The sequence below is a fragment of the Centroberyx affinis genome, unplaced genomic scaffold (assembly GCF_046629955.1).
Source record: "Centroberyx affinis isolate AG114_WGS23_722 - 3 ecotype Tasmania unplaced genomic scaffold, CSIRO-AGI_Caff_v1 ptg000256l_1, whole genome shotgun sequence".
Taxonomy (NCBI): domain Eukaryota; kingdom Metazoa; phylum Chordata; class Actinopteri; order Beryciformes; family Berycidae; genus Centroberyx; species Centroberyx affinis.
The window spans coordinates 22,432-49,960 of NW_027278938.1; the positions used below are offsets into that span (position 1 = coordinate 22,432).

Genomic DNA, 27,529 nt, shown 5'->3' on the forward strand with positions numbered 1-27,529 from the left:
CAAAAATACAGACAAGAGATACAAAAGATAAAAGACTTAAAAGTAAACTAGTGCAGTTCAAATCAAATGAGATAGAAAGATGAAAGAACACAACAAATACAACAAATACTCCCACTTTTAGATGCACATTGTGAGTGAACCCATATGTTTTTCTGTAATTTTCTTTTCCCCTGTCCTTCCTGATTCTACTCTTGATCTGATATTTACGTCAGATCTCACTGCCTAAGGCAGACAAGAATCATAGATTCTCCTCTTGGTCAAAAACCTCACCATCCAGAGATGGATGAGAATCATACAGGGTAAAGCTCTGTCCCCCCCACATATAGTGTTCACTCATGCGCAAGTAAGCATTACCTGGACAAGACGAATGAAAATTCATACTTGCCCGTGTCAGCTCTGTTGGGATCCTGAACAGAAAGAGTTAAAATTAAGGTTATTTAAAAGCTGAGCTGAAAGATACGTTTTTAGCCATTACAGGGTAGAGTAGGCAATGTAAAATAAGAAAGTTTTTAGCTTTGACTTAAAAGCGGTCAGAGTCGGGGCCTGTCTAATATCATCTGGGAGGTTATTCCAGGTCTGTGTTGCATGATAACAAAACGCTGCTTCACCGTGTTTTGTTCTAACTCTTGGGACAGCCAGTAGGCCAGCCCCAGATGTCCTAAGGGTCCTAGAAGGTTCATATGGCACAAGCATGTCAGAGATGTATTTGGGCCCAGAGCCACAGAGTGATTTGTAGACAAGCAGCAAGATTTTGAAATCAATTCTCTGAGTGACTGGTAGCCAGTGTAAGGATTTTAGAACTGGTGTAATGTGGTCGTATTTCTTAGTTTTAAGCAGTGGGTCGTCTCCTGTGACACAAACTGATCAGCTCAGGCTACACCGGACATCCTGGACATTACATGGACGGAGGGTTCCCCAGAGGCACACCTTGAAATGAGACTTTGGTCTCTCCATGGGAGCAAAGCATGGAAGCATGACCATGTCATAAGAAGCCTCACCCTCCTGTCTTTTTTGGACGGAGGTGAAATGCATGGATGACGAGCCATTAACAGACCCAGACGAACAGCAGCAGACGCTGCCACCATCAGTCCTAGTAGCTTCTGGAACATGTGCACTGCCACCCGCTTCCCCAAGCAGAAGTGGCCCACAGCACTCAGCAGACTGAGACAGACCATCATGGCCAGAGAATCGAAGTGGAGACCCAGGAAAACTACCTGCTGTCGAGGCTCCAGTTTTATCTTTTTCTGGTTCACCGTGAACCCCAATGACTGAATATGGCACAACACTGTCTCTGTGTCCTTGACAACTGAAGGAGCACATATTAGCTAATCGTGTAGATACAGGAGAATCTTGAGACCCTTCAACTGGAGGGGGGCCAAAGCAGCTGACACCACCTGCGAAAAAACTGGAGCCAAGAATAGGCTGAACAGCAGAACCCTGATCTGGCAGGCCTAACCTTGAAAGGCAAAACGGAGGAAGGGGTCTGTGGCCAGGCCAAATAGGCACATAAAAGTACATGTAGTCAAAATGAAGTGTTCCTGTTTTGTAACCGAAAAGCTTGCTCATAACTTTTTTCAGATCTTGTTTTTGGAATGAAGAGTTGAGATAGGGCAAAAGGAGAGAACCCAAACACAGAGGGTGAAAGAGATGAAAATAAAATAGAATTCACAGGGACAGAGGATGGATGGAAAGAGTCCAGTGGGAGAGGGGTAGAGAAGACAGGTTACGAATGAGAGAGGGAAAGTGAAAAATGGCAAGCTGAGTTTGAGTCAGGACAGGATGAGAGAGAGAGAGAGAGAGAGAGAGAGTAAGTGCCAGTGCTGGTGGGCTATAACTCCCCTCATGACACTGGAGAGTGTATACTGAAAGAGGGTGCATCTCGGCAGGAGGTCTATGTGGTCATTTTTTGATCTGCATGTATGTGTCCGCATGTGTATGTACCTCCTTTAGGATTAGACTGATATATTGGGCTGATATTAGTTATAAAAATTGGATTGGCCAGTCAGTGTCATCCACCTCTCTCGTCCAATATGATACGATACAGTTTGCTTGATTACATATTTATTGTATATTTAAGCAATACTATACTGGTTGTTTATGGTAAGCCATAACCTGAATTTATCCAAATGACTTTTGTACCATGGGCAGTAGTACTATAGCGGGTAATGCATGCGTCAGATTCTACACATATGCATGAACAAGTGTAATTGGTTTCGATGGAGGGTTTAAGTGTCCCATGGTCAACACACTGTCCCATCCTGACAAGAATAAAATTCTGACTGTGAACACTGAATATTTGTAATTGCAATTTTTTTGGCATGAAAATGGTCAAATGTATAGATACTGAATTTCAGCACAAAATATTGACTACAAACTCATATCAGTCGGACCCTATAGTACCTACAAGAACGAAGCTACATTATTCACAACAGTGTAACTTTAATACACCTTTTTGTGTATTTGTGATGCTGAGAAACACTGCTTTACAAACATTCAAGATAAGACATTTGTCAGGAATAAAGCTATGAGGATGCCACTAATATCTAAGTGTCTGTGCTCCACTACTATGTACGTATACTGTATATCTCGATCTCTATGTATTCCTGTACCTCTTCCTATTTATATGTATACCTCTACCTCTGTCTGCCTGTACCTATCTGTTTGCCTCTATATCCACCTGCTTCTATCCATCTCTATCTGTCTCTACCTGTCTCTGTCTACCTGTATATCTATGTGTCTCTATGTACCTTTTTATATTTCGGTGTACCCCTACCTGTCTGCCACTATCTCTTCTGCTTCTATCTTTCTCTGTCTCTATCTATCAGTGCTTCTATCTATATCTATCTGCCTGTATCTCTATCTCTATCTACCTCTATCCATCTATGTACAGTATATCTGTGCACCTCTATCTCTATCCACCTCTATCTACTTCATTATATCTCTATCAATCAGTATCAATCTCTGTCCATCTCTATATATCTTTATCTACGTCTACGCCTATATCGATCTCAATTTACCTCAATCTATCTCCATCTACCTCTATCTCCATCTACATCTATCTATCTATCTATCTATCTATCTATCTATCTATCTATATCCCTACCTCTGTCTACCTCTATCTATTTCTGTCTACCTCTAGCTACCTTTATCTATCTCTTTCTATCTGTCTACCTCTATGTAACTCTATGTGCCACTTTCTACCCCTACCTCTATCATTATCTATCTATCTCTATCTAGCACTTTGTATTTCAAAGCATGTGACCCCAAGCTTGAGTGAGCATTCCCTTCCCAAGCCCCGCTGCCATTCCCATTTATCCATCTTTTCACAATTAAACTTTGATGTCGATTTGTTAGAATAAATAGGGAGCTGTGAATAATTTATGTTTGGATTTAAAAACACTGAAGCGCACACACTTGTATATCCACACACACACACACAAACACACATGCACACGCATACACACACTGCCAGAAACACCCATACACAGATCAATAATAAATCACACGGCAGCAAGAGGGAGGAAGTAGCATTGAGCGGGGCATTCGCAGTGCATCGGTACACACACTGGTAAATATGAAATATGTGCACACACACGCACATGCGCGTACACACACACAAATACACATATTCATTTACAGTTTTATTCTCGCTGATGATTTATAAAGCCACAAGACAAGGCAGAATGACTGTTAAAAGATCCCAGCAGTGAATACATCACACGGGCCTCAATCTCTTAATAGGAAGGAGAATAGAGGATAGACAGCTGATGTCTGTGGAATGTGGCCTTCTCTTTGCTGAACACAAAAGCAGGCTGGTTCAGCTTTAATCTGGCTAAGAGCAGAGATTCACACTCTCTCTCTCTCTCTTTCTCTGCCCCTCCCTTCTTTCTCTCTCTCTCTCTCTCTCTTTCTCTCTTCCTCTGTTTCTCTCTCTCATCCTCTCCTGCAGCAACACACACACACACACATGGATGCAACCACGGTCCCCAATATCCCTGATTCCCTCCCTGATTCTTCTCAATTCAATTATCAGTACAATCGAGTTACTACTCATGATTCATTTTAACAGATCACTCATCAGAGAAACAGAGAAAAAGCAGGAGGGAAAATGCCTGGGCGTCTGGCAGTGGTGATTGCCTAATAACTCAAGTGTGGGAGACTGGCATACTGTATATGGAGGCAGCTGTATCTTCGGTCGGTGAAGCCAATTTAGACACGCTTTTGAAAGCACCTTTTGCTCTAATGTGATGTAAGACAGCATCTGGGAAATGGAGAATGATGGGGGTTCAGTGTATCACGATTCTGGACAGCCCTCTTAAAACCAGTCACACCGAAAAGGGCTTTTCACGGCATGCTTTATCGCACCATTTAAAACCTCTTCAGTGACATTAAGCCAGAGGCTGTGCTTCCCTCTCTTTTTCCTTCTACTTCCTCCTCTTTGATTCTCTCTCTCTGAATCCCTCCGTGCCAGTAGAAGTGTTTTCGAAAATGAATTCTTGCTCACATACTTGTTGTGAGTGCTCTCGTTTGCATGTTCGCTCTGTCTGTCTGTCTCTCTCTCTCTCTCTCTCTCTCTCTCTCTCTCTCTCTCTTTCTGTCTCTCTCACTCTCTCTCTGGGATAGCTGGGTCACCTTGAAAGTCTCTGTCTCTCTCTCAGATCAGTCACTTTGCTGACAAGTATTTGTGGTTCTCTCAGTTTTCTGCTAGTGATGCAGTGTGTGTTTGTGTGTGTGTGTGTGTGTGTGTGTGTGTGGGAGAGAGAGAGAGAGAGAGAGAGAGAGAGAGCGAGAGTGAGAGAGAGAGACAGACAGAGAGACAGAGAGAGACAGAGAGAGACAGAGAGAGTCTAATCAAAGTAGCACCCAATCCTTGGAGTTTTGCAGCATTTCTGGAGCATTGCATGTTGCAGATTTTGACTGAATTGACCAAGCATACAACGCATCATTGAGTCTAGTCTGGGACAACACGCATGTGTAGTACTTTATAGCACAACCTTTGTTAATAGAAACACATATTGACACAAGTTATGTGGTTCTTAACATCTTGCATTTGAAAAGCAACACAGATGTGTGTTGTCCCAAAATAGACACACATCTTTGTTGAAAATTGGGGTGTACAGACATGTGTACACATATAATGAGCCTTTATTTTTTGTATGGTAAAATTGATCATTAAAAACTGGTTTCATTGGTCATGATTGCTTCAACAAAAGGATGGGTGTAGCAACTAAGGGGACAAGCGTGGGAGTTGGATTGAGGTCTTTTGTGTTTGTGAAGTTAACTTGTCAGGGATTGTTGGCATGATGTTGGCAGAGTCTGTGGGTGGTTCCAGCGACAGCACTGACCGTTTGCTTGATGTCCGGGATGCCTATGCGAAACACCATCATGGCGATGTGGGCGTCCTCAGATGGCACAGAGTTGGCGCTGCGCTCCTTCAGCCTCCTCTGCTGCTGCTGCTGCTGCATCTGATTGGCTGGCTGTTGGTGCGTGGGTCCGGGGTTGGACGAATAGGGATTCGCGGTGTGCCCAGGGTTGCCCGGCCGAATCTGTCTGTCTCCTGTAGGTCGTCCGGCTGTTTTGCCCGATTGCCTGCGCCCCTCACCCCTGCCCCCTCGTGACAGGTTCCCTCGCCTGACCTCCTCCACCACCACCTCCTCCTCCTCATCTTCCTCTTCCCCCTCCAGCTCACCGTTCTCCTCCTCCTCCCCTTCCTCATCGCGGTCATCCTCATCCATTTCCTCCTCCTCCTCTTCCTCCTCCTCTTCCTCGTCCTCTGCCCCTGGATAGAGATGTCGATTGTTTCCCAGCATCCTTTGCTGCTCCTCGTCACTGGAGAGGGGGCTGAACGGCATCGTCATGGCGACAGGGAGGGAGGCACAAATGGCAACAGCATCATTCCCAGAGAGACACTGCAGGGGGGGAAGGAGGAGAAGTGATCAAAACAGAGACAAAACAAAACCACAGAATAAGAAGTTCATGAATAGTCAGCTGTCTGCCCAAGGCTAGGACTCTATCCTACTTCCCTCCTGCAAACTCTGGTCACTATGGGAACAGACTGTTTCCTTTCAAACATACTTCTAACCTTAACCACACGGTGACATACTATTCACACCTCATGTATAAACGGACCTTCTTGTGATGTGGCACTTCAGTCTACAGTCCCTGCTGCAGACTCTCCATGCAACATGTCATACTAAACCGTCTGTGTTGTTCGGCTTGAGGTTTGACAACAGACAGCTGAACCTTCAGAAGCTCTCAGTCTCTAGCACAGAGTCCTGAAGTATACCTAACTGTTAAGGGTACTACTATGGAGGGTACTACTGTGGGGGTACTACTATGGACGGTACTACAACTTCGGAGGGTACTACTACAGAGGGTACGACCATGGGGGTACAACTATGGAGGATACTATAATGGAGGGTACAACTATGGAAAGTACTACAATGGGTCATACTGCTATGGAGGGTACTACGATGGAGGATACAATTTCGGAAGGTACTACTATGGAGGGTACTATGATGAAGCATACTACTATGGAGGGTACTACTACAGAGGGTACTATGGCAGAGGGTACAACTACATAGGGTACTACTATGGGGTGTACTACTATGGAGGGTACAACTACAGAAGGTACTACTATGGGGCGTACTACTCTGGAGGGTACTATGATGGAGTGTATGACTATGGGGTTTACTACTGTAGAGAGTACTACAATGGAGGGTACAACTACAGAGGCTACTATGATGGAGGGTACTAGAATGGAGGTTATGACTATGTGGGGTACTACTGTGGAGGGTACTACAACGGAGGGTACGACTATGGGGGGTACTACTGATGAGGATGAAAAACAGCATTGACGGAGATGCAACCAACCTCAGAACTAACCAGAGACAATGAGGCACCATCAGTGACACCTTGTTATACACCGTCTTTTGTTAATCAAAAGACTTTTGCCTATTGTAACTGCAGATAATTAAATGATGTCTGGGAGCAACATCTACAGCATACCACCCTCTGATTCTATCACCTGGATTTTATCACACTCTTTGTAAACTGTTGCTTGACTGGAGAGCAGCCTGGAACTCTCACTATTGTTATTCCAACGTTGTTTGTATGCCAGTTGGCTACAACCATTGGGTCCACTGTATAAATGATTTCCCTGTTCCATTGTTCTGTGTGTAGCTTACTCTCTCAGACACACTCTCTGTGTGTAAGCTAGCCGTAAACTAGGATACTATTAAACACTCCGCTTCAGTGAATGATTTTGGGTGATGGAGGGTACTACTACAGAGGGTATTACTATGGAGCGTACTATGATGAAGGGTACTATAGAGGGTACAACTACAGAGGGTACTATTATGGGGCGTACTACAATGGAATGTACTGTGATAGAGGGTAAAACTGTGAATGGTAGTGCTATGGACAGTAGTACTTTAGGACAGTTTTAGGATAGTATTATGCATGAATGTTAGTACTACTGAGGGTACATTAGTACTAGTAAGTGAAGTGCAATGGCCAGTAGTACTAAAAATAGTAGAACAATAGATGGCAGCCAAGAGAGCATGTCCCTCTGTACAGTATGTAAGATTATACATACACATGAAATGAAAACTGTACATACTGTACTGGGGCTTGATATGGGTTTCTGCAGGCTGAACCAGATATTGATCATTTTGGATTGAAGCTGCCAAGAGATGATATTTTGCACTGGTATTCAATATCTTGACATTTGATCATTTTAATGCCCAAAAAATAAAAAAGTACAAGGATTAAGTGTCTCCCCCGGATTTTTATCCTTGTCAGGGTGGAAAAGCCTCTGAAACAGTTTTTAGACCATCATGGGACACCAAAACACTCCGCTGAACCCAGACTAATGAAACTGTTTTAGGTAGGTTAACAGCTCCTTAAGGCAGGGTGAGGCAGGTTTCATTGCTGGTTTTACTGACACCCCTGAGGCTGTAAAATCATATCTATACCTCCATCATATCAGAGGTTGACAATATTGACTGGCCGGTATCTGATATTTTTTTAGGCCAAAATCAATCCAATACATCGGCAAACCACTGTATCGGTCTAATCCTACATAAGACTATCCACCATTGCACTTCTGCACTATACAGCGATTCATAAGAGACAACAGCTCTTCATATGGTTAAGTATACACTCTGTTGCGCTTGCCGTCACCCCTGAGAGAGCAGAGAAGCCACTTCAGAGCATCAGTGATGCAGCGCTGTGTTCAAGTACAGGCTGAGCAGAGATCAGATCAGTCCCTAGTGGCTGCTGGCTGGCACTGCGCTCAGTTTCTGGACTTTCAGCACCTCTCCCTATTGGACAGCTCCACACAGCACCAAACAGCAGAATTATAAATAACCGGGGAACGCTCATGTATTGAATGAGTGGACGGACCATTCAACAGGGCAGAGAGTACAGACAAAGCAGAAATACCAAAGTATGATCTGCACACTATGCAAAGACAAAACTGTACAAAAGGGGATGTTAAACTCATCTAAACTTTCATTTGGAAAAACATTCAGTATTATGTTGCTACTTGTTTTCATGCTCAGTGCATTTCACTTTGAATGAATATCAAATACAGTATAATGAGGAGACTTTAAATTGTAAATGTAGTGTGTGCGTGTGTGTGTGTGTGTGTGTGTGTGATGAGGCTGTTGAGAGACACAGGGGGAAACAGCCATGTTGTGAAGGGAAAAAACGTGTTAGACACATGATGTCAAGGCTATCCTCACAGGACACACAGTGAGAGCTGAAACCACCAGCTGTCCAGGAGGAGAAGGAGAGGAAGGGGAGATGAAGGGATTGTGCAAGTGGTGAAAGATGGTGAACATGGAAGGAAGGAAGGAAGGATGGGAAAAGGAGCTATTGCTATGAAGGAACACAACACAAGGCAAAGAATATCTATCTTAACAAGTCATTTAAGCAAGCATTGAGTCTTAAAATCTTACTCTCCTTGAAAAAAGTGAAAAGTGAAATAATTTCACTTGTTTCTTATGCAAATCGACATGCTTCATGAATTTTATTGAATCAAGTGTATTTTTTTCTGCCTTGTTTCAAAATATTGACAGTTGTTTTGAAGAAGATACCTGAAAAAAATGAAACTGCACTGGTAACAAGAGGAATTGATCACCCCAACTGGGACAATATTTCACTTGATTTAAGAAAAATACAATTTAAGACTGAATGTGAGACTTAACGGCTTGTTAAGATTGACATGTTTTTTGCTGTTGAGAGGAGATATACTCTCCTCTCTCTCCTCTCTCACACACACACACACACACACACACACACACACACACACACATCGAGTGCAGAATTGGCTGTGACAAACACTGACAAACTCACTGGCGGGGGTTGTTGCTTCCAACTCTTTCAAGGCTATTAGCAGGCCAACGTCTGCTCGCTGTAATGAAGAAGGAAGGCAACAGCAGACTAGTGTTCAACAAACTGCACTAGTTTGATAGACATGACAGTTGGACGAGCGCTTTATCACAGTAACACAGACGCTCAAAGGAGAGAGGCTGCTAACACTTCAGAAAAAACATCTCTAATAAATGAATATTAATGTTAATTATATTAATATCATAATTATTCATATTTAGTAATTATTATTGACTGCTTACATAACAACTAATGATGATTGATTAATATCCTATGTTGCTAACTAATTAACAGTAACTATATAATGTATATTATTTAATCATTCCTTTAGGCTATATATTGTATTGTAACTGTTAAATCAATGATTTTGATTGCCTTAGTTAACATTTTGTTTGTCATTTGTTATTATCCAAAATAAATGCTTAGTTAAGTATCCGTAAATTATTAACAAATGATTAATAAAATAAAAATAAGCATCACGTGAGCCACTATCGTGAAGTTGCAACTGATGTTTATAATGGTTAATAAATGGTTAATCAGTAGTTAGGTAAACATAAATGAGTATGTGGGCCCTTATTAAATAGTTGCCACAGCGTTCACTTCACTTAGTAAAGGGCTAAAAAATGTTTTTTAAACGTAAATGAAAATTACTTGTGTCACTTTTATTAAGTTGCATTTGATGACTTAATAGAGAGGGCTGCGGGAGTGAAAGAAACCTGATGAAATAAAAGCACTGAACAGACTGAACAGAGAGAAGTGGTGGAAAGATGAGGTGAGGTGGACGGAAATCAAACAGTTGAGAGGAATTGACAAATAAAGAGACAAGGGCAGAGAGAGAAAGGAGGAGAGGGATTTAGAGAAAGCAGCATGGTATAGTCCTGTCAAAAGGCTGACCGACCGGGGAGAGCTACCTAAAGAAGATATGATAATAAATGGAAGTGAACAATCCATATTTTTGCATAGTGCTGAGTAATCAGAGATAGGGGAAACTAGAGAGGAGGAGGGAAGAGGACAAGGGGAAAGCAGTAAGGTAGCCCGGATGAGGAGGGGTTTGATTAGAGAGAGAGAGCAAAGACAAGAGCAAGAGAGACACAGAGAGGTAGAGGGAGAAGGAGGAAAAAAAGAGAAATTGAGCGAGGCAACAGGGAAATATAAGGGATTTAGCTACAATAGAGAGAGGAGGATTTGGACCAAGGAGGGCGAAGAGTAAGAGCCAGCCAGGGAAAGAAAAGCGATCGCGAAAGAAAAAGAGGCACGATAGAGGACGGGAAAACGACACATCTGATTAGAGGGCTGGAGAGGAGAGAACAAGAATGAGAGAAAGGAGAGGTAAGATGGAAAAGAATAACACCAGAGACACTGTAACGGAATAGGGAAACAAAAGAAGATCGAAGGAGAAAGCCGATGAAAGGAGGCGAATGTGAAAGGTGTCTGTTAAATCAGAGGTGTGAACACAGAGGGCTGGATGGAGGAGAGCAGGAGGCAGGAGATGGTTTTTCAAGGCCGATGCGATGCCAATATTTTTGGGTTGAAACTGCCAATATTTAGTGCTGATGTTTGATATAAGCTATTTAACCTATTTAAAGGAAATCACTAACAGGTGTAACCAATGACCTGAGGAAGCCTACAGGTGAAAATTGTCTTTTCAGGTTGCCAAGCTGCATATTTTTTATTTGAAACATGTAAAAGGAATCAAGATATCTTTTTGAGGGTGTGGATTTCCCTTTCTTTGGTTCTTGAATTAAGCCTATTTGAAATCAACGCACCAGAGAAGCCTTATTTTATGTCCATTTTCATACACAGCATATGGACTTTCTTAGTCATGCCCCAAAAATACATAAAAAAAATGACAATGATTCAGTGTTTTGAGTAGAATTGGGTCAGGGTGGAAAAGCCTCTGAAACAGCATGTAGGCCATCATGGGACACGGAAACTCAGAAACTCAGAAACCCAGACTGAGGTGGAAGAGTAATGTCGGTTTCACTGCAGGTTTTACAGACTGCCACCCTGAAGCTGCTGAGTAAAATCCTCCCACACTACACCACGAATGATTTCTCTGGTCAGCCATCTGAAATATCGGAGGTGGATGATGTGACAGACTGGCATTCGGCCAGAATTTTTAATTTAAAAAATGCAATAAAAGGCCATTATCGGCCTGATATCGGTCTGATCCTGAAGGAAGGAGCGAGGAAGACGAAGGCGGAGTTAAAAGGCCGAAAGCAAAGGTCGAGAAAATCAGTCATCATCAGTTGAGCTGGAACAGCTCAGGACAGAGGAAAATTATGAAGAGAGAGTGATAATCGGCTCCCACGAGAAAAGTCATGACTCACACATAAAAGACCTTCATAATGAATGCTCCGTGTGTGTTCGTGTGTGTGTGTGTGTGTGTGTGTGTGTGTCTGAGTGAAGACGAGAGGACGATGGAACGATTAGATATTGCCTAATGCCAACAAGTGATAATCATCTCCTTTGCTTCGTGTCTCCCCGTCATAAATCTTTATCTGTTGCCATTCTCCTTGGAGAGTTGCTTCAGTTCCAGGTCATATCATTAACTCTTTCCAGCAATCGGAGGAACTCGCTCCTTCAGGTAACTATAAGAGCACCTTGGATGTATAACCGGTTTTCAGAAATCATGAGAAACAGACTTGTTGGATTGATGACTTCATGACTGTGACATTAAAATATTCTAAGCACATAAAGGACAAAGTGCATGATCCCTTTTACAGCTGGCATTAAAGGAAAAATCCTCCCTCAGATACTCCTACACTGTTATCCTACACTGTTATATCATTAAGCTACGATGCTCAGTGCCTTCCAGGAGTTATTTTGTGTATTAAGTGGTAAAGTAAGTAACTGCTTTTAGTGTACCCACTTTCCCTCAACCTGCCTTGTCTATGTCTGCTCCAGTTAGTTATTTCCTACATTTCCCAGAATGCCTTTTGACAAGTTGCCCAGAGAACTGGTCTGAACTTGTTGCTTTAGCTGTGGGTTTTATGTGTAGGTGGAGAGAGCGACAGCGATAGCACAGTAAGAGCAAGAGAGTGAGAGTTTCCAATCGAGAAAAAGTGAGAGTCATGCCCCTTGCTCAAAACACAACATGTCTTGTGGCTGCATTGCATTCTGGTCTATTGAGACTACTGAGCTACTGTTTTGAGGCTATGGATTTCTCTCTTTATGATTGTTGAACGTCGGTGCAAAACAGTGTGTCCAGAAAGAAGCCCTTGCTCTTTGATTCTGAGGGACTGACACTGAAACCTGACATTTAGCATTGATGTTTGAGATCGCTGAAACATTTTCTGCTATCGAGCACCATTGGAGCTGCACTGGAAATATCTCAACATGAGGTCACCTGGTCTGCGTTTGGCCAGCTATCTGCAGGAATAAGAAAAATACACCGCCAAACAGCCAAATGGGCCAAGAGATGCAAGGTAAGTCATCATTTCCTTTAACATGCATTAGAGCGATAGAGCATGTACCATTAAGTCCTAATTGCAGCGGCATCGGTTCGAATCCGGCCCATGCCCTTTGCTGCATGTCATTCCCTCTCTTTGCCCTGTCCTGTCTCTCTCTATTGTGACTGTCTGATAAAGTAGAATGCAAAAAAAAAGAGATACATTTAGCCACATTAACAACAAAGTGTAAATGCAATGCGTCAAGTAAATGGATATTAACTTTCATGCAACAAATCAAACAGGCAGCAGGCGGCTCGGGTAGTAACATGGACTGTTGGGATACTCATGGATGGAGAACAACCCAGATGAGGCGTTTGCTGTCAGTTTTAAATGACGTAAATCTTACAAGAGGAAGTGGCATGTGCGGCAATCTGCGTTTTGGCGAAGGAAAGATGAATCTGATCTCAATTTGTTGACTGAAGACACATTTACCAGGTGTAAATGTAATCCAGCAAAATCATATCTAGACACAATCCGGATGTGAGACGCATATTAATGAGCTGAGTGTTAAAGGGGGCCCATATGAACTTTCCATTTGTGGCGGAGTTATAAGGGTTTCACGTGACAGCAGCATTTCCAAAGGTGAAGTTGGACTTGCGGGACACGTGCTGTGCGAGGTAAAATGAGGTAACTTTGATGGGTGGCTTGCTACAGTCTTGGCCTGGTTCTACTAAACTTCCTCAGCGGTCTGTGTGATGCCATCGGAAGACTGATAGCCCACCAACACCATGACATTTAACCTCGCTCCTCCTTCTCTCTCTCTCTCTCTCTCTCTCTCTCTCTCTCTCTCTCTGTCACTCTCTCACACATGTATTCTCATGTGCTCTCTCGCCCTCTCTCTCTCTTTCTCTCTTTCACCCTCTCTTCTATGTAGGACATAGCGTGTATATAGATAGATATTTTCAGTGTCTTGGTCCCCAGGAAATTTCACTGGGAAACTTCCAAAGAACAGATCGCCCCACTTTCCTGCCACTAAACTGGAGCGGCCAATTTCCCTCCCTCCTTGTTTGACATCTACACAGAAAATGGCACTCTGACGCACACAAATGGACACACACCTGTGTTTGCACGCAAAAACAAATACTCACAAACACATGTATTGCCATAACCCCGCACAAAGCCGTGGATACAGATGGATAGGGGCTAATAATGTGTGTAAACTTTGACCCTCTGGGTACCACGGCGGCTCCGGTAATTGAGCGCTCATGTAATCATCTTCCAGCACCCGAAGGTCTCCAGGAGGCAACAGTACGTCACAGAAAACGTCAATACTGCAAAACTAGATTGACCCAGGGGAGTCCAACCGGAGGAGAATGAAGCCACGTTTTTTTTTTTTTGCCAATACACATGTTCTGATGAAACTATCCCTTGTGCAATTAAACTAGGGTGGAGAAACTTGGTTTGGGTGTTGCCAAACCTCCAGAAGGCTCACCAGTATTTAGTTTGGTGTCCCAGAATCACCCTTTTCTACACTCACTCTGCTCCTATCTTACACATAGCCCACAACATCACATCCCATAATTTCTACACTCAATCTGAACAATGACACATAAAACGGGAAGGCAAACCCTCCATACAGTTCGCTCAGCAGTTCAGAAACCACATTGTACCAATGACTGACCTTCCTCGATTCTACTGTGAGACAGTGTATAGTTACACAGTCTTATAGTGTAAACCAAGGCCAAAATACTCCAACTACAAAACAGTAGCCACAACATTCTGCTTAGAGAGAAATCAGAAACCTCTCACTCAGACGATGAGAAAGAAAAGCGAGCCGAAGACGTCTATCCAATTCAGGCTCGCAACGGAACTGTAGTACAGGATGAGGATTTAGAGATGTGTTGGGGGAAAAGCAATAAAACAAAGTGCCTTGGAGGGTTCGCTATATATAGACAACAGGGGTTTATAGTGAAGATGCGAGTGGGTGTATGAAAGTACATAAAGAGACAAAGGTAAAAGAAATGCGCGTGTGAGCTCGTCCTAAGGCATAAGAATGACCGCGTAGCCTATTTCCCTGTGGTTCAAAATGTTGTTCACATCAGGATACCAAACCTAGCCTCACCACACAGTGACTTTTAGGGTATTTTCCAGTCAAAATCATCTTTTCCAGACTATTATGCTCAATGCGATGAAGGTTAGTTGGAAGTAGAGCCAGCTAAGTCAGGAAAAAATGAGTATTCAGCAGAGGAGTTACAGTAATTTGCAAAGGTTTCTCTTTCTCCTCTGCCTTAAAGCTTTTTTTTTCTGCTCTCCCCTTTTGTGGACTGCATAGGTCACCTGCAATATTAATTTGGATACAAATGTTCTTACACGGTTGTTACACAGTCCCTCGGGCCAGAGGTTTGCTCATTTGCTTACCTATTGATCAAGCAGAGGTTGGGTTGTTTACGAGAACCTGTCAAGTCTTGACAGGTGATGAATGTCAACACCACACACAGCCAACCCCCGTCTGCCTGAGCTAAAAGCTAAAACTCAGATTTTTCCACTCTCTGATCATGGGCTTTGGTAATGATATGAGATTGTTTTAGCTTACATTTTTTTATCTTAAAAAACAGAGCTAGGGATTTGACTCTTCACTCCTCTACAACCACTTGATTTTCTACAAATCACATCTGTTCTTTATTGAGCAGTATATGTAACTGTTAAAGTGGTAATCTGCAACATTCTTGATTTCCCGACTTTGGCGACATCTTTGTTGCTAAGTGCTCGTCGCTGTGATGTTTCTGCACTGCACTTCCCAGAGATCACCTGTCAATCAAACAGTGTGTCCAGTATGGTGGACACACCGTCTCTTTCCTTGGATTTTCTGTTGATGCAGTTTGAGTTTCTGTAGGTGGCACTCTTTTCTTTGTCGGTTCAGCCATGTTGGCTATCGCTGCTCATGCTAACTATCCAGCTCTTGAAAAGTAAAATGCATTACTTCCTGTGAGGATTTTTCCTGGGAAAGACCTACCAGACACCCGGTGTTTAGAACAGCAAATGTAATGGCTTTACAGTAAACATTTATTTATATGAAAATGTCAGAGATTATTACTTTAAAAGCAAGTAGGAGTTGTATTATTGCAAACAAATAACCATACATCTTTGCATCTCAGCTGCAAATTTTCACACAATAACCCTCTTCTTGTATACAAAAAAAATTCAAGTCATCACACAATGTGAAAACGTTCTTTGTCACTATTACTTTGCATCGACTGCTGCAATAGTGAAGTATGGAGATATATATATGTATATATATATACTGTATACTGTATATAGCTTCATAAATCTTTTTATGATTGCAAAAAACACATACAAGCAGAAGTAATGTTTCTATATATGCATGTAACAGGTTATAATCTACAGTATGTTTGCTAACGTTACTGTATTCTCCATAGAAGAGATGAAGGCAATCGATCAACCAGGGAGCCAGCGAGCTGAGATCACATTCAAATAAACTGATCATTAATTAATTATTCGTCATCGCCATGAAGCCGCTGTGGGACTGTACAGAATCTGTACTTGTTTTCTAGCAGACTACATGCAGCCTGTTCCAGGAGCTGAGTAACATCCTACTTCACAGAGACTGATCGCTCTTGTCTGGTTGGGGAGCTGAAGTGGCAGCACGGCTCAGAGTGACAGGACCCACTCACTGGTATCTAGGGCTCTACAGAGGGCCGAGTCACAGCTATTAGTTGGCGATGCATGGGGCCTCATGAATAAACAAGTGACTATGGGAGTAGCTGTAGGGGAGGAGACTGCCTGAACATACGCGGGGCTGTGAAATATTAAAGATGGATGCTGCTCCACGGCTGCAGGCGCCGAACGGGAAGCTGACCATGTGGCAACTTCCAGCTCGGCCCCCTTGGGTTTCCACGGGCCCGCACACGTCAGCGCATGACCCGATGAGAAAGCAAAACACCGGTCGACTTAACATGTTTGACTGTCAGTCGTATTCGACGAGCCTCGTGGATTTCTTTTTTTGCTTGCCTCTTCAGAAGAATGTCCTTTGAAGTTGTGTCAGAAAAAGCAGACCATCAGCAGAGTCCGCGTAGCGCTAGAGGTTTTGATCTCGACCCGCCGGGAGTTGACCAAAGACGGGGTTGTGATGAGCGTGCAGCTCTGACAAGACTAACAAGCCAGGTTTTATATGACGGTTGTAATCAAACACCTGTAACCAGAAGATGGGACAAGAGCTGTGATTCTTTCACGACAGACACGGGCAACAAAAAGGTAGAGAGAGGAGAAGAGAGGGCCGAGAGCTGGACAAAGCTGTCATGGTTTGAGAAAGGCTTATTTGACCAAGTGCAGGGAGTTTCTCAGCTCCCTACGGTTCAGCAGCGGCTGAATCAGCACTTTATCAAGAAGGGTCAGTGGTTTCACATTTAGAGGCTTTTGAATGGGAAATCTATTTCCCCGGACAGTTTCCGACACATATAGCATCCCAAACAGAGACACATTATTTAAACACGCTTTTCACCCACTCCGCTATGGGATTCCTCCGTACAGACTAAACAAATGTCACTGAATAATCAAGAATACATTGCAATACAAAGCTCTTTTTGAGGACAGCGCTATATATCTTCAAGAACCAAATTCAGGTCAGTCAGGGGTGAGACACTTCGTACTCCTCTTGTATTCAAATTTAAAAATAAAATTTAAAGTCAACCATGAATCATCACACTTTGGCTGCACATTTTCAGACAACTCCCATAATTCTCTTCTCACATGCAAGTGAAATTCACACGATGTCTCACGATAGTAAAACGTACGCTTTTTTGTCGGGATTACTTTGCATGATCGTAACACTACTTAAATACTAAATACTTAAATACTTAAATACTTATAACAAAGCACATCGTTGTATGAGCAGTGTTTCTATGTATGTACGTAATATGCTATAACCTTGTTAACAGTTCAGTTGCTAATGTTAACTGGCTAACCAAGTGGCCTAACATTATTGTATTCTCCACAGAAGAGAATAAGGTTGATCAACCAAGAGTAGAGACCTGAGATCAAATCCAGATAAGCTGGTCATTAATTGGGTCTATACGTCATTGTCATGAATGTGCCATGGGACTGTGCAGAATCTGTACTTGCTGTTGCCTGATTATACTGTTTTTCATTTCCTAGCATCCCTGCTGTCTTCTACAATAACAGGTTTACCTCCCTGTCCTTCACTAAGGACTTCAATAATCCGCTGGGACTCAGGAGCTCTTGATTCAGTGTGAGACTGTCATCTGCATCTCTCGTTAGCTGGCTTGCAATTGACAGATAAGTGATGAGAGAAGACGAGCAGCTGAATGACTGGGAGCCACAGATTAAATCTGACTTCATAAACTCCAACCATGGAGAGGAAAGCCCAGCACATGTTCATTGTGTTAATCTATGCTATGTAGGCCAATCAATATGGCTTCACATCAAACGACTCCTATAGTCTATATCTCTCCGTCCCTCCCCCCTCTTCAGCTTATCTCTTCTCCTCCCCTCTCCATTCCCCTCTTTCTCCTCCTATAGCCCGGACTGACAATCTGGACAACTTTCTAATCATCAATACGCTCTCTCTTCTTCCCAGCACTTTCCCTTTGTGTTCTCTTCCTCTGATGAAACACCTCAACTTTACAGGAACCAGAGGAGGAAATGTGCTGTGCAACTGTATATGGAAGTGCCAGTGTGTGTGTGTGTGTGTGTGTGTTGTTGAGAGTGTGTGTGTGTGTGTGTGCATCTGTGTACATGTCTCCTCAGACCCCTCCGCCAGCCAATTTCACATACAGCGTTGCCTAAAGTTTGGGAACTCACGCTGTGTCCGATGTCCAGGCGAGGCAGGCGGGATGTATCTCATATATCACTTCCCATTCATGCTGCCACAGCCCCCTTCCACTGTTACTATAAATACTGCCAGCTGTGCTTCCATTATTAATGCAGCAAGACGCCCAAACCAGCCCAGCCGGAACATCGCAAATTCATCATCGCCCATAAACTTTAAAACACCCACTTCTGCCTTCTGCTGGTGCAAAATGCCATGCATAAACAACCATATGCATGCATGCGCGCACACACACACATATATACACACACGCACGCACACACACACACACACACACACACACACACACACACACACACTTCAGGCGGCTCTGACCAAGGCATGTGCGTCGGTGGAGGAGGAGGCAGGGAAAATCAGCATGACACCAAAAATATCATATTACATCTTGATGACTGATCAGTTACAGGACTGCGTGAATACAACTGTAATGCACTGTGGAGGATGAGTAGCGATAATGCCTGGATTGAAATAGGCTTATTCTTTCTTCCTGCGACAGCGCAGCGGTTTGAGAAATATTCCAGTTTTTTAAAGAAGTTGCAGGGAGAGAGGAGAGAACCTCAAACCTGATCGCAAATGTAGGACAGTCAAAAACTAAACCAGGCAAATTTAATTTTCCATCAACTGTCGCCGAGCAGCTGGACTCCTTCCCCCATAAGGTTACACTGTGACAAAAACAACACGATGCAAGCTGACACCATTCAGTCACAAATAGCAAACCTGACACCAATATGAGTCTGGACAACACCAAAGACCCTGAACTGAACTGACAAGATAGTTGACCTCCTATTTCACTCTGTGGAAACCTTTGTCCACAAGCTGGAATGGCACACAGCGGTCTAAAATCACAATATTTACAATTTGAAGACGTGTAGGTTTCACAATGCTATCAATAGCTTACAAAGACCTTGAAGACACCATGAAATGGCATCTTTACTTCCTTGATTTTATGTATTTCCTGTTGAAACAGGATGTTGGGGCGGGACATAACGCAGTGAGGAATCAATCGAACGTCTAAACCAATGGAATATCAGTCAGGGAGAGAAAAGGCAGTTTGATTTGATGAGAGGGGCAGAGGGGCGGGATTGTTCAAAAATCTGTGATGGTTTTATTGGTTGGATTTTACATTTACACCTACTGGCACAGCACCATGAAAACCATGAAACCATGAAAGATACTCTGTTTTCCAGGAAGTAAAAGTAATGGGAGTTCATTTCATGGGCATTTTAAACATTATGCTGTTTGGCTAAATTAAACGAGCCTCTCACAGAAAAAAGTCCATGTCTGTCTAATGGGGTTTAAGCAAAGAACGAAGCAGGCTGGAGTGAAACCTCTCGCTTTGCCCAGATACTCTTTGAACACTGGATGATCCTATCAGGCTGTAGTGCTGCATTCAAGGCACATGGGAATAACAGTCTGAAGAAGTTCACGGTTAAAAGCAAGAACTTGGGAATGTTCACGCATTCCCAACTTGTTTGAAGCCTACAAGACAACATGGTTAAAGTTTTCTGTAGACTTTGGTTGCTTCTGATGTAACACACATTCACTTAGTGACACATACATACATTTGAGTTCATGTTTTACAGCAAACCAAACACTGCAATGTCAACTACATACAAAAAACACAGCAAGTAGTTGTGTCCTGCCATGACATTTAAGATTTGTGATCACAAAATTACATGTGATAAAAATCGTTCATTGTTTTTGTGGTATTTCATGTTGGTGAAATCATCTTTCCCATAGGACTTGAATGCAGCATTAGATCTAGGGGGGGCTCCTCCTGCTGCTGATGCTGCTGCCTTCGATCGCACACACACACACGCACACGCACACACACACACACACACACAAAAAACACACCCCACCCTGCGCCTTACACCATCCCGGGCCGGCACTGCTCCTCCGCCGCCATGCATCTGCTGCTGCTAAAAATAGCTCCCCACTTTGATGATGCAGCGGTGACTGCTGGGAGAACTCAACATCCCACTCTTTCCCCCTCCGCCTCTCAATGGCGCAATTAGCCCTAATAAACCGGGAGCGAATTCATGATGTATGGGAGAATCTGGCCAATGCCCTCCCACCCCCCCAACTCCATGCCCTCTAATTGCCATGAATGGAGCCTTTGCGATGCACCAGATGTAGTTTGTTTGGGCGGGGCTGGAGAAGAGGTATGAGAAAGTGAGAGAGAGTCAGCAATGTAGTATTAGAAAGAGAGAGAGAGAGAGAGATGGGCAATGGGAGGGGTATCCCCCTGGGAAGCAAAGAATAGCTGAGCATCTTTTCCAGTGGAAGAGACACACACACACACACACACACACACACACACACACACACACACACAAATGTCATGAAACAAAAACTAGACCATTTCAGAATGAGGATCCAGCACGATGCTATTTACCGTAAATAATGACGAAGAAAAAGTAAACATGTCGTCCCCCATGAATGATGCAGAACTCCTCTGGGCCAATCAGTATTCACCTTCTTTTGTCCTGAAATTGCAATGCCTCCCTTGGACCAATCTGCTTACTTTTGAAATTGGCTGAAAGTAATAATTCATGACATTTTCATTTTCATGACGTTTTGCTACACTCGCTGACTGATACAACACAATATTGATTCAACCTATATCCAGTTTCCATTTGCTGTTCTAAACACGCAATGACTGGTAGCTCTTTCCTGAGAAAAATCCTCTGCCACACAGAAAGTGATGTGTTTTACTTTTCCAGTTTGTTTGGAATAAACAGAAGACGAAGAATTGGGTAGTTAGCATGAGCAGTGATAGCCACCATGGCTGAACAGACAAAGAAAAGAGCGACACCTACAGAAACTCAAACTTCATCAACAGAAAATCCAAGGAAAAAGACGTCACAGTACTGGACACACTGTTTGATTGACAGGTGATCCCTGTGAAGTGCAGTGCAGAAACACCACAGCAACGAGCGCCAAGTACCAAAGATGTTGCCAAATTTTTTTTAAAATACGGGAACCTTGCAGATTCCTACTTTAACACAGCAGTGAGATGCATCATTCCTCTAAGTTTCGTCAAAATCCAATCAGTGTTGTCTTGAGATATTGTGTGACAGATGAACAAATGAATGAAACAAACAGAACCAAACCATAACCCCCCCACTCCCCCCCAACAAACAGCACCAGGATGGCTGATGGGTAATTTTTTTACCCATCTACCACATTCCATCTGTACTCCTCACTCTTCCTCACCAAAGTCTGAGTCCAACTTAGTCCTAACCCTCGCTTCCCTTCAAAACAAAGGATGGATGTTTCTTGTGAGACAAGCATCAATTTTCCTACATCAAGCCAGGTAGAGAGAAATGTACTGTTAATGATAGCTCCCCTGTCTACCAAACACCCTGACAGCCTATTAACACCAGACAGAACCATCACTCTGGTATGATGAAACAGATGAAACAGACGCAGCGATGATTAATAGAGACGGAGCAACTCACTAAGAGATATGTGGATAGAGGTAAACGACAGAGAAAAAGAATTAGGAGAAACAAGAGAGAGAGGACAACGGTGAAGTAGGACAGAGCGCAGGGGAGGCCTGTCTGTCCCAGATCAGTCGTTTACTGCCAGCAGGAAAGGGAGAAGGAAAGAGAGAGATAGATAGAAAAAAAGGGAAAGGAGCGAGAGAGTAAACGAGTTGGCTAAATCTGGAGTTATGAACTACATCCCCCACTGAGCAGCGTAGCAAATATTGAGTAGAAAGTTAAGCTCCGCTCTCCGCACTTAAGCAAATATACCAGGAGAGAGGAAGAAAATAATACAGGCGCAAAACCTCAGAGAATGTGAGACTCTGACAATGGGAGCATGACAGGATGTCAGTGCAGCCGCAAGTAAACAGAGGAAATTTTTTTTTAAAAAGTCCAAAAGATACAGCCCCACCCCTGGAAGAGGATTCTGAATGGACATGGCTTCAAATAATCCAATTAACGCCAATTAATCAACATTTATCTCCCTCAAAGCCTGTTTTTTTCTTTGAGACAGGTAAGCGCTCGGCTCTAGCCTGCTGATAAATCCTCCTTTTGCCAAGCCTTATTGAAATGAATGTGTGACGGGAAGAGATTTTTAGTCCCCTGATCCCCGAAGAGGGATCTGCTCGGGTGGAAATGTCAACTTTGCTGTGTGTCCTCTGCGTCTGTAGTGGAACTAAAGTGTGGCGCTCTATAACACTTTCCAACCGAGAAAGAATTAACGGTATTTCCCTGCCAACGCCGCTTGAATGTTAATACGGCGACTCGGGCGGCAAATCATGGGTGTTTACTGGACCCTGACTCTCTTTATGCCAAACAAAATCAGAAGTACAACCGCCATGACAGTCAGTTAATCAACACTCAACAGCACCCGCATCGGCCTGTTGAACCGGATGAACCCAACTTCCACCAGCCAACTTAATTGAGCATCCTGGGATTATAATGAAGACTGAACTGAACTGAACTGATCTGGACCCAACTAAACTGAGTCAAACCTCTGTGTTTTGCTGCACTCGTTGCTCCTGGGCTCTGTCGCTCTCTCCCAACCTTTAAAGGATCGAAACATTAATATTTAAATCTAACCAACCTGAGGACTAAGTTAATGAATGGCTATTTGTTAAGCGTCTCGCTGGTTTGGCAGTGAATGAATGGCTTTAATCAAACTACTGTTGCTGAGACCAGTAGCAAGGTTACAAATTATGGGACAAAATGTTGTTAAGTAGGTGTGAGCCTAAGCATAGGTAGGTACAGAATGAGTATTACAGTGTTCCAGAGTCAAAAATTCTGACTTTGTGGAGAAAAGTCAATGAAACGGCCCCCTTCAAGTCAGAATTTCAAGTAGGAAACTCAGGCAAGATTTCTCAGCCGTGAGTTTTCTGAGATGATCTCACGTCAATCTATCAAAGCACCTGTGTGGTAAATAGTGAAACATAAATTTGAAAATGTAAAACTGCACATACAGTTGCTGCATGACATCTGATGTTAACTAGATAGCTAGCACTGCCAAATATCACTGACACAACATTAGCTGTTGCGTGGGGAACAGTATTTTACTTTGGACAAATTCAATCTTGCAGGCGTCCATGTTTCTTCCCTGGTTTTTCTGAGCTGGACCACTGGAACAGACAGAGATCGTAATAGAAAGGCAAAGTCTGACGTAATTCTGCAGGCTGTAAAGTTAGCATTTCTGCAATTTGGTGCATCTAAAACCCCTATGGACCTAACTATACATGACTATACATGACCAACTAAAATAACTAGTCAATGTAATGCTATGAATACGTTAGTAATTTGAATGTACAACACAGGCAAGATGAGACAGGAGGTAAAGGAAGTCGCTCATGACCAGTGCATCAAATCAATGCATCAGTGTTTTGTAGTCCGCTTAGTGTTTCATTCGCAAAAATTGCTATTAAAAGTAACTAAAACAAAGGTGATGGTAGTGGATCTATTTAACCCCTGGAACAAAACATAGTATATTGTGGGTATCTAACACAGCCCTTTTGGGGTATTTTTTGAAAACCCCATTCATATTTTCCATAGGAATTTTGCACTACACACCAAATGGCGGACATGATAACTATATGGCATACATTATGTAAAATGGAATGGGATGCAGCATTAGCCCATTTCACATTACACATTCTAAGCCCAGGGCTAACCTTAGCCCTAGGCTAAGAATAGACACCGGGTTATCTTGGCCCCTTTTCACACAGACAAAATTTAGCCCAGGGCTAATCCAATCCCAGGGTTAAGCAATTCACACTTGATTATTGTTAGCCCCAGGTCTACTGTCTACGCAACTTGTTACAATCTTCTAGAATGTCATACCAAGCACCAAGTTACCAAGTCTGCAGCAACCAACAGCAAATGAAGTGTGCTACAAAATGTTTTCTAAGAATTGATTTTGGCCCCATTTCCACTAGCATACTGCAGCCCCGTGTTTCTGGAGATAACCCTGAAAAGTGGGGGCTAACTCTGCTCTTCACCAGGGCCAGCTAGCCTAGCTTAAATCAGGGTTAACCCACTTTGAAATGTTTGAAAATTCTGCTCATGTGAAAGCCTCCTTAGCCCCGGGCTAAGAGCCATCTGAGCCTGGGGCTAAGAAGATCCTAAACCTGCTTTAGCCCTGGGCTAAGCGCCCTGCTGAGACTTGTGGAGGTGTTGTAGGCCTAATTCAATGAAATGGGTGCCCACTTCTTAGATCCAGCATATTGGTAAAATGAATTGTTACTCCATCGGCGTGTTGTTGGTTTGACAGCGAGTGAACTGCTGTGATTGAACTTGTGTAATCCACTGCAATCTGTTTGACAAATTAAGACTTTTTTATGTGAGTGAATAAAGTGCCAGTGAAAGTGATCTATTGAGAGCTGGTAGCAGTGAGTTAGTGTATAGCGATTGCTTGACATCGGTATATGATAAGTGTATTTCAGCTTAGAGCACCACTCGAAGCAAAGACTGAGTCAGGTCTCTTTCGCACACCAACACAGATCAGGAAGGCACAGTATAACCACTGGGCACCGACAAAAGCACTTCACTTTTACACAGCGATATAGGCTATGAGCTTCTCTAAACCCTTCAATAATGCATTGATGGTGAAGTGGACGGGGTAAAGTGATGAAGAGATTTCCAAATATTTGAGGCAGGAGTTTCCGTATCATTCCAAGTTTTCAGCGTTATCAGTTGCGCTCATGGTGGCTAATTTTGTCCGTCTTGTCAGATGACCCACTCTGCCGTCCTCTACCTCCATCTCCCTGGAGCGACACAGCACATACAGAAAAACGAATAGCGTGTGCATGTGTGTGAGTGACAATGACCGTGTGTGGGCGACGTGCCCGCGGTGTGTTACCGACAGTTGTCCAAAACTCTTAGGTAAATCCGCAGCTGAATACACAGCCGCGTTCCTCATCCTCGCACCCCTTGAACTGTAACAAGTTCCTGGCTGTTTAACTTTCTATTCTGCTTCATTATGGTGAAATCCTCCTCTTCTCCACTTATGCACAACTCGCCACAACACAGAAGCATATGTAGCTTGTGTGTAATTATATGTGCCCAGTGAAGTGACCCACCAACACCCTCCCTGTGGGCTGTATTCAGCCAAACAGCACATCTGATGGAGGAAGAACAATAGAGACAAAAGCATCTATAGATAGACTCAACTCAGTGGATAATGACGGGGGCAAGCCAAACACATGTTACCTGCTGGCAGGATGACCCTTTTCTTGTAGACGTACCCACTCAAGTGAGAGGACAGCAGTTTGAACATGTTTCTCCACTATGAAGTGCATCTGCCATTCGGGGCATGGCAAAGCGCCTAATGTACTTGAGTGCATGATTGCACACGTTTTATATCCTACTATATGTGCATCTGTGTCCACATCCATCCATGCGCACCCTGCCTATGGGACATGCCTAGGATAGCTGACGTGAGATTTACTAGGTGATTTTATGCAGTGGTTAGCCTTTTAATGTGTGCACTGAGCACCGATCATACCCACGAGCTGCTTTGTGCACCAGATCATCACCGATCCTTGGCATGCATGCAAATGTATGTGGGAGGGTGTGTATCAGTTTGGAACAATGTTTAACACAAGAGCCGTCAAGTAGCATCGCTCACACATCTATCTCTGTTATTTATTGAGGATGCCACACAAATTGTCTGATTCTTGCCTCTCTTATACCTGTGTCTCATCTGGATATATCCGTCCCTCCACTGCTGTCCACTCCTCTTTTTATTCTCTTACTTTCCCCCTGTCTCCTCTCTTCTTCTGCCTCTTCTGCCTCTCTCTAAAGCCGGGATACTGTATTTATCTGCCGGCATCAAGGAGTAATCCACTGCCAAACGCTGCCCGGCTCGCCTCCCTTCTGCCTATGCATCCCTCAGCAGATGCTCTCATCCCTTTCCCTGCCTCTCTCATCTCATCTCATTTCATGTCATCTCTACGTTTCGGCGCTCACAACTGTATCCTCATCTAAAGTCAAGATATTGGATTTACAGCTGGCCATGGGACAGAGGAATTAAAACACATTGCACATCAATGCAGTAAACTTGAACATGCAACATCCCCCCCCCCTTCTCCAACACACAAGCCCCATACCCCCCGTTCCCTGCACACACACAACACACACAATCAACCCCCCACAATGCATCTCTCCTAGACTCCCTCAGATGCAGAAATAAAGAAAGCAAAAAAAAAAGAAAGAAAGCAAAAACAAAGAAAACACTCTTACTGTCTTCTTCAATCCCTGCTGAAATACGGATATCCCTCCTTTGGAAAAAGGGAAGAGAGTGACAGAAGTGGAAAAGAGAGGAGGGGGGCAGGAGGCGAGGGGGGCCCAGCGGTTGCCAGTTGCAGAAGAATGAAGAGCGAGGAGGCAGATGATGGAGAAGACTGTGATAAAAAAAAAAAGAAAAAGAAAAGGAAGGCGGAGGAAAATCACTGCTGCAACAATGAAGACCCCCCCTCCACCGCCGGCACAAGAAATTACAAGGTGTCCGGCGTGCCGCTGTACGCTGAGGGATGAAGCATTATCCTCGGTTCCCAGCCTGTCTTCTAGCGGCAGCAGCAGCTCTGTAGTAACACTTCTATCCGCTCGGTCCTGACAATCTCCCCGTCCCTCGCTCGCTCGCTCTCGCCCCCCCCTCCCCTCCCCTCCCCTCCTTCCTCCTTTCCCTCCCCCAGCATGTTCAAAGTGCCCCTATCTCTCTTGCTCGCTCGCTCTCTCTCTTTCAGCTGGTTGGTTGGTTTCTCTCCTTCACCCCCCCCCTCCCATACCTCTCTCTCTCTCTCTGTCTCTCTCTCTCTCTCTCTTGCTTTTGCTCTTGCCCCTCCCTTTCCCCCTCCCCTCTCTCTCTTTCTCTCTCTCTCTCTCTCTCTCTGTCT

At 43.6% G+C, this 27,529-nt stretch overlaps 1 protein-coding gene across 1 annotated transcript in view; it reads right to left on the reverse strand.

The window, feature by feature from the left end:
* LOC139666493 (SH3 and multiple ankyrin repeat domains protein 1) overlaps positions 1-5,858 on the reverse strand; it is a gene marked incomplete at its 3' end in the record, with an annotated part of 28,084 nt that extends 22,226 nt beyond the window's left edge. Inside the window, 1 exon segment of the mRNA XM_071545745.1 lies at positions 5,346-5,858. Coding sequence (XP_071401846.1) covers positions 5,346-5,858 — 513 coding nt within the window.
* Between the last annotated feature and the right edge of the window lie 21,671 nt (positions 5,859-27,529).